At 33.9% G+C, this 15,598-nt stretch overlaps 1 protein-coding gene across 6 annotated transcripts in view; it reads left to right on the top strand.

Annotated features, from left to right (window-relative positions):
- Nucleotides 1-15,598, top strand: part of FBXW7 (F-box and WD repeat domain containing 7) — a 232,790-nt gene that overhangs the window by 138,785 nt on the left and 78,407 nt on the right. The window contains exon 4 of one of the 6 annotated variants that reach the window (XM_045078324.1): nt 6,023-8,473. The exons of the other annotated variants lie outside the window; for them this stretch is intronic. Coding sequence (XP_044934259.1) covers nt 6,023-6,025 — 3 coding nt within the window. The 3' untranslated portion in view covers nt 6,026-8,473. Of the gene's footprint in view, nt 1-6,022; nt 8,474-15,598 lie in introns of those variants that run through there. 6 annotated transcript variants of the gene reach the window in all.

The following is a 15,598-nucleotide window of genomic DNA, read 5'->3' on the forward strand; positions in this document are numbered from 1 at the left end:
GAAATAGGAGTTTTCTTTATATACCTTGGTCTCGTTGACTAGATCCTAATTAAGTCAAGAAAGTGCTGACTTCTCTACATTAAATTTTATTTTCTTTGTATTTTGGTGCCATTGAAATTACAGGAAATTCAATAAAACATCATGTACTTTTGCTGGAGTTAGAATTTATTTTAATCAATATTTTAGGCAGTGTTGCTATTATCTACTGGTCTATTTAAAGAGGAGAAAAAGTAAAAAGAATGAGGTATGTAGCTCAACTTTTATCCTTTTCCCACCCCCCTCAGGCTTCTATCCTTATAGATCTTTATGTTGCATGCTTTTTGGTTCTTTATCATTTTAAAATTAGATAAAAATCATGACTATTCATGTAGAGTAGACTTACAAGTTAAACAGTTCTTTGGAATGGAACATTTTAATTCAAATTATAGCTTATTTTATAGATATTAAAATAATGTCCATAGTAGTTTGTCCTCTTACTCTTATTTGCTTATTTTTAAATTTACAGCAAATTATCGATTTAGCCCAATAATAATGTACAAACAGATATAATATCATCTCCTTTTATGTAACCTGACCTGGAATAAAAAAATCTCAGATGCTAGGTTTAATATTTAAATTGCTGTATCATTTTTGCTTAAGGTTGTGAAACTTAAAACTCTTTCTAAAACATGTTTATCCCTAGTTTCCCTAGCCTTTTTTGCAAGTTTAGATTTTACTTAGTTGGTTTGATCTAAGTAGAAGTTAGCTTCTGTAGTGGTTCATATTCATTCTGCCATCTCTGTCTCAAGGTGTTGAAGTAGTGCTTTGAATCTCAGCCAGATGGCTCTACCACTAATAGTTACAGCCCAATTTTTTTTTGTAAGGCTAAGACCTTTTATAATGCAGTCCACTCAAATTTTATCCCCCAGATCTCTTGATTTCTCTCCGTCAAGGTTACTACATCAAAAAATGGGATTTGTGTGTCTCTTTTTTCTGAGGGTTCAGGTTCGGGAATGGGGTTTAGCATTTTATTGCATTATCTTCTTTAAGAAAGAAGTTTTATCAAAACTAAGCCTTGTTGAGCAAAGCAAAGCTATCAGTGAGTTCTTCTATATAATTAAAAACAAGAAAGCCAGCTAGATAAAACATATCTTTTTCCAAAAGGAGAAGTCATCAGATTGTTCTGTAGGAAAACTATGAATATACAGTTTTGACAGATGCTTTATCATTTTTTCCTCTCTTTTCAAGATGAATCTGTAAACAGAACTTTTAGATATGTCTTTTATCTAAGACATATCTATCTGGTTACCTCCTTAAAAACAGAGTAACAATTTTAAATCAGTTTTTTCTAGTGTCTCTTGAGTCATGAGTACAAATTTTTGTGTTGTACATACAAGGCCAAAGACATAGACTGAGTACTAGTGACAGGAGGAAGAGATGTATGTATGTGCGTAAGTGTTTATGTACGTATGTATGTATGTATTCTTGTGCAGAAACTTGATATATTGTTTATCTTGAAGTCATTTTCCTGCACAAATACAATGCCCTTCTACCAAGTAGTATTTCAGGTCAAAATTGGCCCATTTTCCCTTTTCTCTCTTCCTGGGGCTCTTCTTTAGGATTATTCCCAGAGTACTTTATTTTTTCACCAACACTTTAAAGATGTCTTTTCTTACTTCATTGCTTATAAAGAAAATGTCAGTCACCCATCTATATAAATCTTCTAAATATAGAAAATAAGGAAGAGCTCTCATTATTTCAAAGACTTTATTTTGGAGCAGCTTTAAATTCTTTATCATTATAAACATAAAACACTTCTACAGACATTACCCTAGGCCACAGTTTAAGTCTTCTTAAACTGTAACTTTTGAGAGTAGTAGAGGTATAAGAATCATTTAAAAATACTCCTTTTAGGTTGACTGGGTGGCTCAGTGGGTTAAAGCCTCTGTCTTTGGCTCGGGTCTGATCCCAGGGTCCTGGGATCAAGCCCCACATCAGGCTCTCTGCTCAGCAGGGAGCCTGTTTCATCCTCTCTCTCTGCCTGCCTCTCAGCCTACTCATGATCTCTGTTTGTCAAATAAATAAATAAAATCTTTAAAAATAAATAAAAATATTCCCCCATTTTTTCATGTTAATATGGGATTAGCCATAGTTTACCGAAAATAGCTTTCAAGTTTTGTTTTGATTTGTTTTGTTTGCAGTTTCTTAAACGTTCCCTTTGGACAGTTAGACTTATTTATTGGTCATTCCTGAACATGCTGTTTCTCAAATATGATATTAATGAGAAAAAGCATTTTTGGTTCTCTCTTGCATTGATCTTTTCTTTGAAAGCAATTGAAATTATCAAAATTCTTAGGACAATCTTTTTATCCCCCTCTAGTCACCAAAAATTTGTTTATATGGGAGGCTGTGCAATAATATGCATTAGCAATTTCAGACCATCTTAATGTTAAAAGTCAAGGGTACTGGCAGTCAAGTCAAGTCAAGCTTATTTATTAAGTCCATACTGTTTGCAAGTCCCTATGATAGATAAGTAAATAGAAGGTACAGAGAGGCCAAATGATTCACCCAAAAATCACACTGTAAGTGACCAGAGATTTTAATCCAGATCTGCCTAATTTCAAACAAAACAAAGCAAAACAAAACAAAAAAATCCCAGCGCTTTCTTTCCAAATTCTACCATAGGGAAGGAAGTTAGTAAACATTACTATGTAAGATTTTCAGGAGAACTGTATGTCTATTTGGGTTTTAGCCCCTGGAGTATAATGGCTTTCTAATATTATGTCACATTTTAAATCATCAGAGCCTATCCTTTGGAAAGGATATGGAGGGCTCAGTTAAGTGCTTTTCCATGTGGTGTCTAACAAAGATTGTTGAAGATATGAAGGCTCAAGGCGAAAATTGTAATAAGAAGAAATGACAGTGAAATTTGAGATCGGAGAACAGATAGCACCTTTTCAAGAGTACATCAAACTTGCTTTTTAATCAGGAGTTGTGTGCTGGCTATTTCTGTAAATTTGACTAGTCTGCCTACAAATTATAAAGTCCACTTGGTTCCTCAGATAGGAATGCCCATCTTTTCATTCTTATTTCCCTCTCTACAGCCTTATATTAAAAAAGATCTTGTTTTCTAAAGAGATGCCTAGCACATACTTAAGAATCCTTTTATGTGGGGCGCCTGGGTGGCTCAATAGGTTAAAGCCTCTGCCTTCTGTGGAGGTCATGATCTCCGGGTCCTAGGATCAAGCCCCTCATCAGGCTCTCTGCTCAGCAGGGAGTCTACTCCCCCACCCCCCACCCCTGTCTCTGCCTGCCTCTCTGCCTACTTGTGATCTCTGTCAAATAAATAAATAAAATCTTAAAAAAAAAAAGTCAAGTGTCTTAAAAAAAAATCCTTTTATGTTTAATGCAGAGAGGCTACTCATTTTCTGCTAAAATGAAAAGCAGATAAAATTACTGTTAGGCCAAGTCTTGTAGCCTTCTGAAATTTTCATGAAGAGAACTATGTTTGAGCACCAATTTCTGCTTTTTCTATGCCTCTCTTGTTTCCTTCCATCTTTCTCACGTAGCTTCATTCCTTACCTCAAATCAGTCATTTTTTTTTCCCCATCCCGATTGTTCGATTTCCCCTGGCAACTAAACAGCTTTTTTTTTTTTTTAAATCATTTTTGAGTCAAATTAAAAATGTCTATTAAAATAGACAAAAGTGTGAGGCTTTTTCTTGTTTCTGGGTTCTAAATAATAGCGAAATTAGGCACAAGGGTCACTCGCTGATCAAGGGATCAGAGTAATAGTTGTGTTTCTAGTCCTCTACCCTCCAACCACTCCTTTGAACCAGAGCTCATGGGAAACTTTGTAGGACAATGTGGCTAACATCTGAAATTTAACAGGCTCTAAATTCTACCCTGTTGTAGGTAGAATTTTAGTGAGTGGCGGCTGCTTCAGCAGTCCTTCATCTAGTCTTGTTCTTGTTAAGACCAAGACGTTAAATTCAAATTCTGTTAGGTGTAAACACATCCAGAGAACAAGTGCTATGTAAGGTAGTTATTTCTGTGGAGCTAAAAAAAATCCATTTTTAAAAAATTAATCCAATCATTCATACAGCTATACTCATTGTCAAGCACATGACATTATAACCTGGTACAAACAGAAACCTAAGCAAAGATGCTATTAACATTTTTAAACATTCCCACTCCTAATCTCACAGAATGCACTTCATTCCTCACAGCAGATACAATCTGTGTATTTTTTTTTTAATTTTTTATTTTTTATAAACATATATTTTTACAATCTGTGTATTTTTTAATGATCTTTAGAGTTCAGTCATCATATCACCCTCTAGTGGAAATAAATAGAAATAGAGAAATACTTTAAAGAATACACTTGTGGATTGGGGATGTATTGAATAAGTCGAGCCCATCTCTAATCAAACTAAAACTAACACTAAAAATATGCCGTAAATTTCCAAGGGGATGCTTTCACAGATCTTCCCAGTTGATAGGTATGTACCATTTCCTTTAAATAGAATTTGTTAAGTTTCTCAGAACTTTGTTCTTTAAAAACATCAGTATATTTAAATGCTTTGTGAATCTTATAATTGGGTGCTAAAGTGAATTTTAGTTTATCAATTTCTAATTAATTCCTGTTAGTATAGTTTTAAAAATATTTGTTGACATTATTTTAAACCATAATAGGTCTAAATGTTAATCATGTTTAAATCTGTATCTGTACGGCCAAGTAACTAAAGATTATTTTAATTATGGATTTTCATTCTACACCAAAAAACAAAATAAAACAAAACAAACAAACCAGTCTTCCTGTAGAATGGAGAATTAAAAAAAATTTTAATAGCGTTCCATTGGTTTTTGCCTTATGCAGATGATAAATTTCTCTGAAGCCTCCATAAATAGTTATCCTCAAAATGTTCCTGATGTAAATTGTTTCATATGTGTATAATTACAATGAACTGATCTATGTTAATATTGTGTTTGTTGCTGATGGGGAAGATGGTATGAAGAGGATAAAAGAGTATACTGGATTTTGTTTTCACTTTGGCAGATAATTCCAAAATTATGTCTTAAGCTCTCATCCTTTCCCCAAGCCTCATCTCTCCATTTCCAGCTGTCTCTTGGGCTCAGTGATCCACTGAAAGTTAAAATTACTATTTCTTTCTTCATACCATTTTTTTATATTCCTCCCTGGATTTTCTAGTCTCTGCTAATATCCTGATCGTGTAGTCATTTGGTGGGAAAAGGGTTTGACAACTTTTTCTTATCATCTAAGCCTATTGGTCTGTGGAAGAGTTTAACAGAGTAGAATACTTGATCTTCCTTCTATTTACCCCTAGGTGCTTGCTTATAAGATCCAAATTGGAGAGTAAATGTTTAAAAATGTTAACAGCAGGGGTGCCTGGGTGGCTCAGTGGGATAAAGCCTCTGCCTTTGGCTCAGGTCATGATCCCAGAACCCTGGGATCTGGCTCTCTGCTTAGCAGGGAGCCTGCTTCTCCCTCTCTCTCTGCCTGCCTCTCTGCCTACTTGTGATCTCTGTCTGTCAAATAAATAAATAAAATCTTTAAAAAAAAAAAAAAAGTTAACAGGATCTTTGCTTAGGTTTCTGTTTGTACCAGGCTGTAATACCATGTGCTTGACAATGAATAAAGTAGTATGAATGACTGGATGAATTTTTTAAAAACAAATTTTTTAGCTCCATAGAAATAAGTAAATATCTTGTAGCCAATGTCCCACTAATGAAGTCAAATCCGTACATGGACATTTGAAGTCTTTCATACTCTTAGGTGTTTTTCTACTTGATTTCATTTCCATGCCTCCACTTGTTTTTTAATGATCCCTACTTCTCTCCAGCTAGCCAGAGCCTTCAAAACCCAGGTCAGATTGCATTTCTATTTTTATAGCTTCTTAAAATTAGAAAAGTCATTAAATCAGTTGTTGGCTTAATGTACAGTTCAATTGGTATTGCCTTGTGACTTTCTGGGTAGATTTTGTCTTGAATTGACATTTATTTCTTTTATTTTTTTTGAACAGTAGAAATTTGATGTATTTGTCTCCAGTGCTGACTTGGATTGAGAGTTACAATTCACAAATTTTAATGTGAACAACTCTCATTTCACCTCGTAAGATGGACCCAGGCTAGACTGTAAGTTATAAATAGGAATACCATTAAGTTTAGATTAAAATTCAAATATTCAATATAAAGAGGAATGTTAATAATACAAGGAGCCATTCTAGAGTAAGACTCTCCTGAGAAGTTAAAATCCCAATTTAAGAACCATGTTGCTAATGATGCAGAAATTAGTCTATTACCATTAACAGTCATCTTTTTGAGGAAAATTTCACGGCAGGAAAATACTTAAAAATAAAATGTTTACTAAAAATGTAGGACTCAAAACTGTGTATACAATATGATCCTGATTATAAGAAATACACATTAACCTGTATATACATGGAAGAAGACCAGAAAGAAACCAAATGTTAAGAATTCTCTCTGAATATGGTTGAGTTATTTCTATTACATATTATATACTTTTCAGAATTTCCTAAACCTGCTACAGCAAGCATATATTACTGTGATTTCTTAAGAAAAAAACTGTATCACCTGGAAACCAATTCTTACTTTATTTAGTCTTTTTGGAAAACTTCCATAATGATGATGCTCCAATGGATGATTGGAAAGGGTCAATGATGATTAGAAAGGGCCCCTCAAAAGGAAGGGCATTATATAGTGATCTCTTTATGAAAATGCAACTGAATATAGTGGAAAAGACAATGAACTCTTTAAGAAGAGTTCTTTGGGTAACCAGTTCTTCATATCTCCAAAACTCGGGTGCCACCCTGGCAGTTTTCTAAGGTCAACTTCCCACACTGTTATAAGAGTAACAATTAGTATGATGGCATCTTTTCTTGTTTTTAAGACATTTATTTACTATGTAGCTTCTTTATAGAGTCACTTAGAGTAGCCTTGAAAGCACTTTTGGCTGTCCATTAAAGATGAATATCATCTATTTCAAAATCTTTGTGTGAACACTTTCAGTCTTTTAAAACATATTTCCAGAGTGCTTTACCAGGAAGTCACCAATGTTTTCCCTTCCATCCTCTGTTCCCAACCCTTATTTCTTCAAACTAAGTAATGTATATAAACTGCTTAGGTTTCCCATCCTAATTTTAAGTCTCCTGAAATAGAATCTGAATTGTAGGGAACATTTGAGATCACCAAGTCCAAACCTGTGCCAGTGGCTTTACCAATAGTCTTGGGTTTAAAAATGAAGTCATCATGTAAAAAAAAAAATACAGTGTGAATTAATGTTTTTAGACAGTTCTTTATGTTGACATCTATTACTTTTCTTTGGTCCTTGTTCTATCTAGAGCAGTTGACAGCCCTTCTTATAAAAGAAGACTGCCATCATATTTATCCATCATCTTTTCTCCAGATTGAATCCCTTCAATGAGTTTTCTAGGGTCACCATCCTTGTTGCTCTTCTCTGTACAAGTTAACTCTTGAACTGCCCTGTCCCATAGTTAGTGTGGTACTACTGGCATGCTGTAGAGCCAGACTGTCAGCTATTCTTATTCTGAACCTCATCAATACAGTGGAAAATAGCATTGATAATGATAATAATAATAATAGTAAACCATTTATTAAACACTATTTACTATGTGCTAGGACACTGTGCTAAATTCTTTCCATACATAAGCTCATTTAATCTTAACAGTCCTGATGTGTAAGTTCTAATTTTTATCCCTGTATCAGAGATGAGAAACAAGTGAATAGAGAGATAAAGTAATTCATCAATGGTCAATCAGCTGATTAGTAGTAGTGGAACTAGAATTTGAACCCAGATCTCATTCTGGATCCAGGTTACAGTTTTGTAAAATTTGAAAGGTCAGTGAAACAGTAATTTTGGGAGGAAGTAGGCTATCAAATAACTCATAAAGCCACCACTCTAATATCTGTTTTCATGCTACCAAAAGTTAACTTCTGCTCCCATGGCTTATTTATTATGAGTCATACCACACTGTATTAAAATTACTTGCTGCCTCCCTCCTATGCAAGCTCTTTGATTTCTTACTTATCTTGCCTAATAATATTTATCATGTATAAGATGCCCCAATACCTAATAATTTGTCAGTAAATAATTAGTGAATAAATTTTTACATATTACCTATCTTGACCACATGGATATATATTTTGCATAACAATGGTCAGTGTATACACTGTTTTGTATTCCTGGTTCTTGCAGCATTTATGTTCAGGTTTTTGTGTAGCTGCAAGTTTTCAGCTCCTTTGGTAAATATCAGCAAGCATGATTGCTGGATCATATGGTAAGAGTATGTATAATTTTGTTAAAAACTGCCGAACTGTCTTTCAGAGTGGCTATACCATTTTGCGTTATTACCACCAATAAGTGAAAGCTCCTGTTGCCAGCTTTTGTTGTCAGTGTTTTGGATGTGGCCATTCTAATAGGTGTGTAGTGATGTCTCATTGTAGTTTTAATTTGAAATTTTGTAATGACATATGATCAATATCTTTTCATATGCTTTTGCCATCTTTGTTGAGGTGTCTGTTTAGATCTTTTTTTTTGCCCATCTTTTAATTGGGTTGATCATTTATTTATTGTTGAATTTTAAGAGATCTTCATATATTTTGGTTAGCAGGCCTCTATCATATTGTTTCTTGCAAATATTTTCTCCCAGTCAATGTTCTCATCTCTTGACATTATGTTTCACAGAACGGAAGTTTTTAACTTGAATGAAGTCCAGGTTATCAGTAATTTCTTTAATAGATTGTGCATTTATTTGGTGTTGTATCTAAAAAGTTCTCACTGTACCTGCCAAAGCCTCATCTGCATTTTCTTCTGTATTATATTCTAGGAGTTTTCTAGTTTGTGTTTTACTTTTAGGTCTGTGATCCATTTTCAATGAAGTTTTACATGTGTATGTCCAGTTGTAATGGCACCATTTGTTGAACAGACGATCTTGCCCCATTGTATTGCCTTTGTTTTTGTGTCAAAGATTAGTTGGGTTTATTTATGTAGGTCAGTTTTGGGGCTATTGTGTTCCTTCTTTGTTTGTTTGTTTCTCGTGTCCGTAACATTTTTTCCGGGGTAACTTGCGGAAGTCCTCTTTGGGTAGCTCTTCTCTGTTGAATCACAACCCTAATGTATAGTGTGGGTAGGTGATATGAAGCAGAGTATGTGCTGAAAAGAACAGGGGGTAAGAAAAGCTGTCTATCTGCTCTTTCTCTCTCACTAGGCATAGTTCTTGGGCTCATCCACTAACCTCCTTGATCCTCAGTTTCTTCACCATTAAACAGGAATAGAGTGGCTGTTCTTACTGCAAAGTGTTGTATGGAAGTTTAAATGAGGTGATAAAAGTGATAAGCTTTGCAGATCTTAAAAAGCTATGCAAACATATGTGATCATTTCTAATGTCTTTATCTCCATGTTAGGTGACATGACGATAATCGAGGCAGAGATTTATCCAATGTTGTTCTTTATATATTTTTTCTTATTCATTTATTGATAGGGTTTCTTTTTTTCCAGTCAAGACATGCATTTTTGTCCTTGTGATCAGTGAGGGATTCCTTCCAAAATGATAAGAGGTGAACCTACGTGTGGATAAGTTCATTATTGCAGATTTCAAGATCTACTTATCATGGAGAAATGCTTAAGAAAGCAAGTTTGGAAAGGAAAATGAGGATATTTTGTTCCTTTGATCTGTCTGTTCTCCTACCAGTACCACCCTGTCTTGCTTACTGTAGCTTTTAGTGATCTCGAAATTGGGTGGTGTCAGTCTTTTACTTTGTTCTTCTCCTTTAATATTGAGTTGGCCCTTCTGGGTCATTGTCCTCTCCGCATAAATTTTAGAATCATCTTGTCAATATCCACAAAATAACTTGCTGGGATTTTGTTTGGGATTATATTCAATCTGTAGATCAGATCAACCTGATCTACAGATTGGGAAGAACTGACATCTGGACAATACTAAGTCTTCCTATCCAAGAACATGGACTATCTCTTTATGTAATTGGCTCCTCTTTGATATCTTTTATTAGAATTTTGTAGTTTCCCTCATACAGCTTTTGAACGTATTTTGTTTAAAAGTATTTCATTTTGGGGGGTTCTAATGTAAAAGGTAAAGTATTTTTAATTTCAAATTTGCTGGTTCATTGCTGTTGTATAGGAAAGTGATTGACTTTTGTATATTAACTCTGTATCCTACATTCTTACTGTAATTGCTTATTAGTTCCAAGAGCTTCTTTCTTGATTCTTTTTGATTTTCAACATAGATGGCTATGTCATATATGAAAAATGGCAGTTTTATTTCTTCCTTCATAATCTGCATACACTTTATTTCCTTCTGTTGTTTTACTGCAGTAATTAGGACTTCCGTATGATGTTGAAAAGTAGTAGTGAGAAAGAACAACCTTGCCTTATTCCTGATCTTAGTAGGGAAGTTTCTTACCATTAAGTGTAGTATTAGCTGTTGGGTTTTTGTAGATGTTTTTCCAGTTGGGGAATTTTCCCTCAATTTCTAGTTTGGTAAAAGCCCTTCTTTTAAAGACAATTATTATATGTATGATATATATACAAAATTCAAAAACTTTCTCATTTCCTTCCTTGTTTCAACCCTACTGTACCTTGGCAAGAGAGGTTTGTTTTGTATTTCTGGACATAGAGGAATTTAGGTTACTTTGATACCTTTGCTTAAGCTTTTTCTTCATTTTTTATTTTTATTTATTTATTTTTACTTAAATTCAGTTGATGAATGTATAGTGTATTATTAGTTTCAGAGGTAGAGTTTAGTATTCGTCTGTCTTATATAATACCCATACTCATTACATCATGCGCCCTGCTTAATGTCCATCACCCAGTTACCCCATCCCCCAACCCTCTCCCCTCCAGCAACCCTCAGTTTTTTCCTATCATTAAGAGTCCTTATTTTCCTCATCTTTTAAATATCTTTTTCACTCTATAGCCTCTTGCAAATGTGTGTCCTCTTTAGGATCCATTTCAAAGTTCACCTGCTTTAAGAATATTTCATAGATGGGGTGCCTGGGTGGCTCAGTGGCTTAAGCCTCTGCCTTTGCAGGTTATGATCTTAGGGTCCTGGGATCCAGCTGTCTACTCAGCAGGGGGCTTGCTCCCCTCCGCCCACCCCCCACCTACCTCTCTGCCTACTTGTGATCTCTGTAAAATAAATAAATAAAATCTTAAAAAAAAAAAAGGAATATTTCACAGAACTCTGAGCAAAATCTGTATCTCCATTAACTCCTTGTTCTTATATTGTGGTAATTGTAGTCCGCTTTTTTTCTAAAATTTGTATATATTTAGATTGTTGATAGATATGATTCCTAAGTTTCTCTTCTGTCTTACAGGACTGTGTACTTTGCATATAGAAAAGCTTAAAAAATTGAACTGAACTTAAAGAAAACAAAACCTTTATGTATTTTTGCAAACCTTGGTTTAATCATGTTTCACTTACTGTGAATATTTACAGGTTTTTGAACCTAAGTATAAAACTTTATATTTGTCGCTTTTAGATTTTCTAGTTTACTGTTTTCCATTGGGCCTCCGTTCTCACCAGTTTTCATTTGTCTCCTTCTTTACAAGGTTCCTCCTTACCAAGATTATTTTGTATTAAGATTATCTCTTCTAGCATTTTCTTTGTCCCTCCAGGTTTGTAGTTCTCAGTGTGTTTGTATCTACATCCAAATAATTAAATCAGTGATATCTTCAGTGAGGAAATGAAGGTTAGGTTGAGATTGAAGGGATAGGTAGGCATTAGATAGTTTTGTGGGAAGCTGTAAAGAAATGAAAATAGGGAGTCATAACTTTGAATAGTGGCAGAATTCTTTTTCTTTCAAAATTTTATTTAAATTCAAGTTAGTTTATAGATAGTATAGTAATAGTTTCAGGGGTAGAATTTAGTGACTCATCAGTTAGATGTAATACCTAGTGCTCATTAATAGTGGCAGAATTTTTAGAAATAAGTATAGAGAGCCTTGCTAGGTGACTATTTGAATATATTGCAGGTATTTTTGTGGGTTTATATTGAGCAAATTCATTCACATTTTCTTTGTTTATATTTTTTCTTAATGGTTTACCAGTAGCTGATTGGAACGTTAGAGGGTTATTTCCAGAGTTTCTGCACCATAGGCAACTTAATCTTTTCTTGCCAGTTAGAGGATTGATCTTGATGCCAAGTATAGAAACTTCACAATATCTTCCTATAGTTTGTGAAGTTTTAACTTGGAAATATTATTTCCTTAATGTTACATGAAGTGAATGACAGAGCAAGGAGTTTAAATTTTGCTCATAAACCATTTTTGCTCATATACCATTTGTCATTTTGCTCATATACCATTTGTCACCCCCTGTTATTTCCTCCCACAAACTCCAGTATATAGGACAATATAAATCTTAAAAATGTTTTAAGAATCTGTAATAAACGTGGGCCCATTTTGAAATTAGAGTTTCACCAACTTTAATTTAGACAGTAATATGATTTTAAAACCTTTCATCAGTGATTTCAATCCCTTTTTTTTTTTTAGATTTTATTTATTTATTTGACAGAGAGAGACTGGGAGAGAGGGAACACAAGCAGGGGGAGGAGGAGAGGGGAAAGCAGGCTTCCAGCAGAACAGGGAGCCAGGCTTGATCCCAGGACCCTGGAATCATGACCTGAGCCGAAGGCAGACGCTTAATGACTGAGCCACCCAGGTACCTCAGTGATTACAGTCTTAAGAATCTTATTAACAAGATTCTTTCCTGCTTATAAGTCTACTCTTTACTTTGACTCTTATCCTAAAATTTCAGTCTCATCTTTGATCTCTCTCTGCGCAACACAGTTTTCATTCCATTTCTTTGCTTTGGTTGCTATAATGAATCTCTTATCTATAAATTATAATAAAGAGAAAAGCCAGGTAGGTTGAATTATAGAAGTAGAACATAGGGAAAAGAAATATGGTTAGAGAATATAAAATTGGTGTGCTTTAAATACCAAATTTGTAGTCATGACACTATTTTTTTTGTTTCTTCATTGAAAATTGCCATAAATTCAATACTCTTAAGTTTTAATTGAGAAATGCTAGGGTTTTTATTTTTTCTTCTTAGTGTTGGAATTTTTTTTTAAATGGAAAACGTTCAAAAGCATCTCAGAATTCTTTCAGTAAATACTCTGAAAATGGGTAGTAGTTCAAAAGAAGGCACAGAGAAGTAAAGCCACCAGAGATAGAACTTATTTAGGTTTTTGCAGAAATCGTACATGAGTATGTTTAGCATATTTAGTAAATTAGAGAAAGTATTTTTTACTATGACATTATATAAGAATTAATTAAGAATTCATCTCTTTCTTCATTGAACACTAGAGGGCCATATAGTACCTTATTGTTATTGATAGAGGTGCTTTTAACATATTTAAATATATTTAGTAATTGCTGTTCTCTCTTCTACTTGTGTTCTGGTTTACTGTTTCTTGCTCAGAATTTGAAACTAATATTTAGTGTGGTTATCTCTGCATTGATATGTGAGATACCTTTGTTTTTAAACCAGCAACTAGTAAGTATACTTAAACACTTTTCTTCATTTTGCTGTTGTAAAAAAACAATGACAATGAAAAGTGAAGAGTGAGTGAGTGTTGGGATAAATGTATATATGTGCACAAACTTACTGTGCTTTGAGTATACAAGAATGCTTTTAGGAAATTGCTCAAGTATCTGCATATAAATGCAATAAAAACCAAAAGCCTTGTCATTGTTAACTGCTTGTGGCTTCCTCAGCATATACCTGAGAAAAGCATGATTCTTCCAAGCTGTCTTATTCAAATTTCCTATTGTGTGAGCATTGAAGGTTATTTTGCATGGTGTAACTACCTCAGCATCCTGAGCTAGAAGATGATTGTTATTCCTCAATTTCTTCTGGTTGCTTGAGTGAGGAAATGAAAAATATAATCTACAGGGTCCAGATAGATAGGATGAATGAGTGTGAAGAAAGTCGTAATAAGAGCCAATAAGATTGTTTAGGCTCTTATGAACTATGGGATATGTTTGTGTGCATGTACGTATGTACATCTTCTTAAAAAAGTGTTAATATTCAGTTAAAAGGAAAAACATTGTTCAGGCTTCAAAAACACTGGCTTTGAGCTACATTTAACTTATAGACTACTACTGATCTTTTTGTCTTCTTTTTTTTATTCAATTATAATTAACATACTGATCTTAGGTGCCTTATAAAGAAGTTCAATGTCTTAAGTAGAACCTTGGTTAAATTTTTATGTCTCCCCTTGATACACTTTAGAGAGAATTTGTTAATAATTTTTATGTTATATTTCAGGGCAGAAAATAAGGATGTTTTCTCTTTACTATTTTTACTGTTCTTTTTGTGATTAGGTTGAACTCAGGGGAAACATGCTGTTATACTTAGAAAAGAACCTGTAAGAAGATCATATGACAGACAGGGCAGTACTACATTTAAAGACTTAAAAGAACCTTATCTTCTGAGTCTTCCTTAGATTTGCTAATTTTAATATCTTAAAGCATTGCCTCAAATTAGTACTATAATGAAGTGATAGAACTGTGGTCTTTAGCTCTTTTACTGAGAATGTAGTCCTGTTAATAGTGATGAGTTTCTTTTAAGTTTAAAAATCATTGCTATGTAAATGGTATTCTTTAACTGTGATAAAATTATATTTTCTTTGTGTTTGTTGTTTTTGTGTCTGTCTAGTTTTCTGAAAAGGTTTATTCCTGAATTTTGACAGATTGACATGAGCTTACATATTAAACACTGAAATTGAATTCCGATCTTTTTGTTCAGGTAATGAAATTAGCTATTCATGGCATAATCTACTTGGCAAATGTTATATGGTCAAGAGTGTAAAACAAGTAAAAAAAGAAATAGTATCTGGTTATGGTGAGAGACATCTGAACTGCTTCTTCCTTGAGAAAGAGAAATATTAGATGCTATTGATGAAGACATTAAAGTATTTTTAACATGTATCTGGAGAAAACCTTGTCTTACAAGTTTAGCAATTATGATTGCATCGAAAGAATTGCCATTTTCCTTCTAAGATACCACAATTTAATACTGACCTTTATGGGAGTGGAAGGGAGGAAGGTGTTGCATGTAACATTGCTATGCTAGATACCTACATCCACCATAAGGGTATTTCATTTCTAAAAGGTGAATGCAGAAGGGGGCAAGTACAGAATTGAGCATATGTGGTATTTTACAAAGGTAAGAGATCACTTTGATTTTCTCAAAAGTCAGAGGGTTTGGGAAAATCAGGTTAGTATGAATACTAAAAACACTTCTAGACTATCATTCACCTGTATTAAAACTAGTTTCCATCAGTGACTCCTTGACCATACTGAAATGATTTTCAACCAGAAAACTTTCTTAAGCTCACTTCCCCATATCACAGTTTATAGGAGACACAAATTTGAGAGATAATAAGAGTCAGAAAAGTAATTTAAATGAATGTAATTGACTAAACATAAGATCCAGAGCATCTCTAAAGGGGGTTATTGCAGAAATTGCAATCCTGATACTGCCATATTTTCCAATTCCTGAAAAGTCACTGGAATTCTGGAATTTTTCAATATTT

Source organism: Mustela putorius, unplaced genomic scaffold, assembly GCF_011764305.1.
Source record: "Mustela putorius furo isolate JIRA1106 unplaced genomic scaffold, ASM1176430v1.1 tig00000242_pilon_pilon_pilon, whole genome shotgun sequence".
In the NCBI taxonomy this organism is placed as follows: domain Eukaryota; kingdom Metazoa; phylum Chordata; class Mammalia; order Carnivora; family Mustelidae; genus Mustela; species Mustela putorius.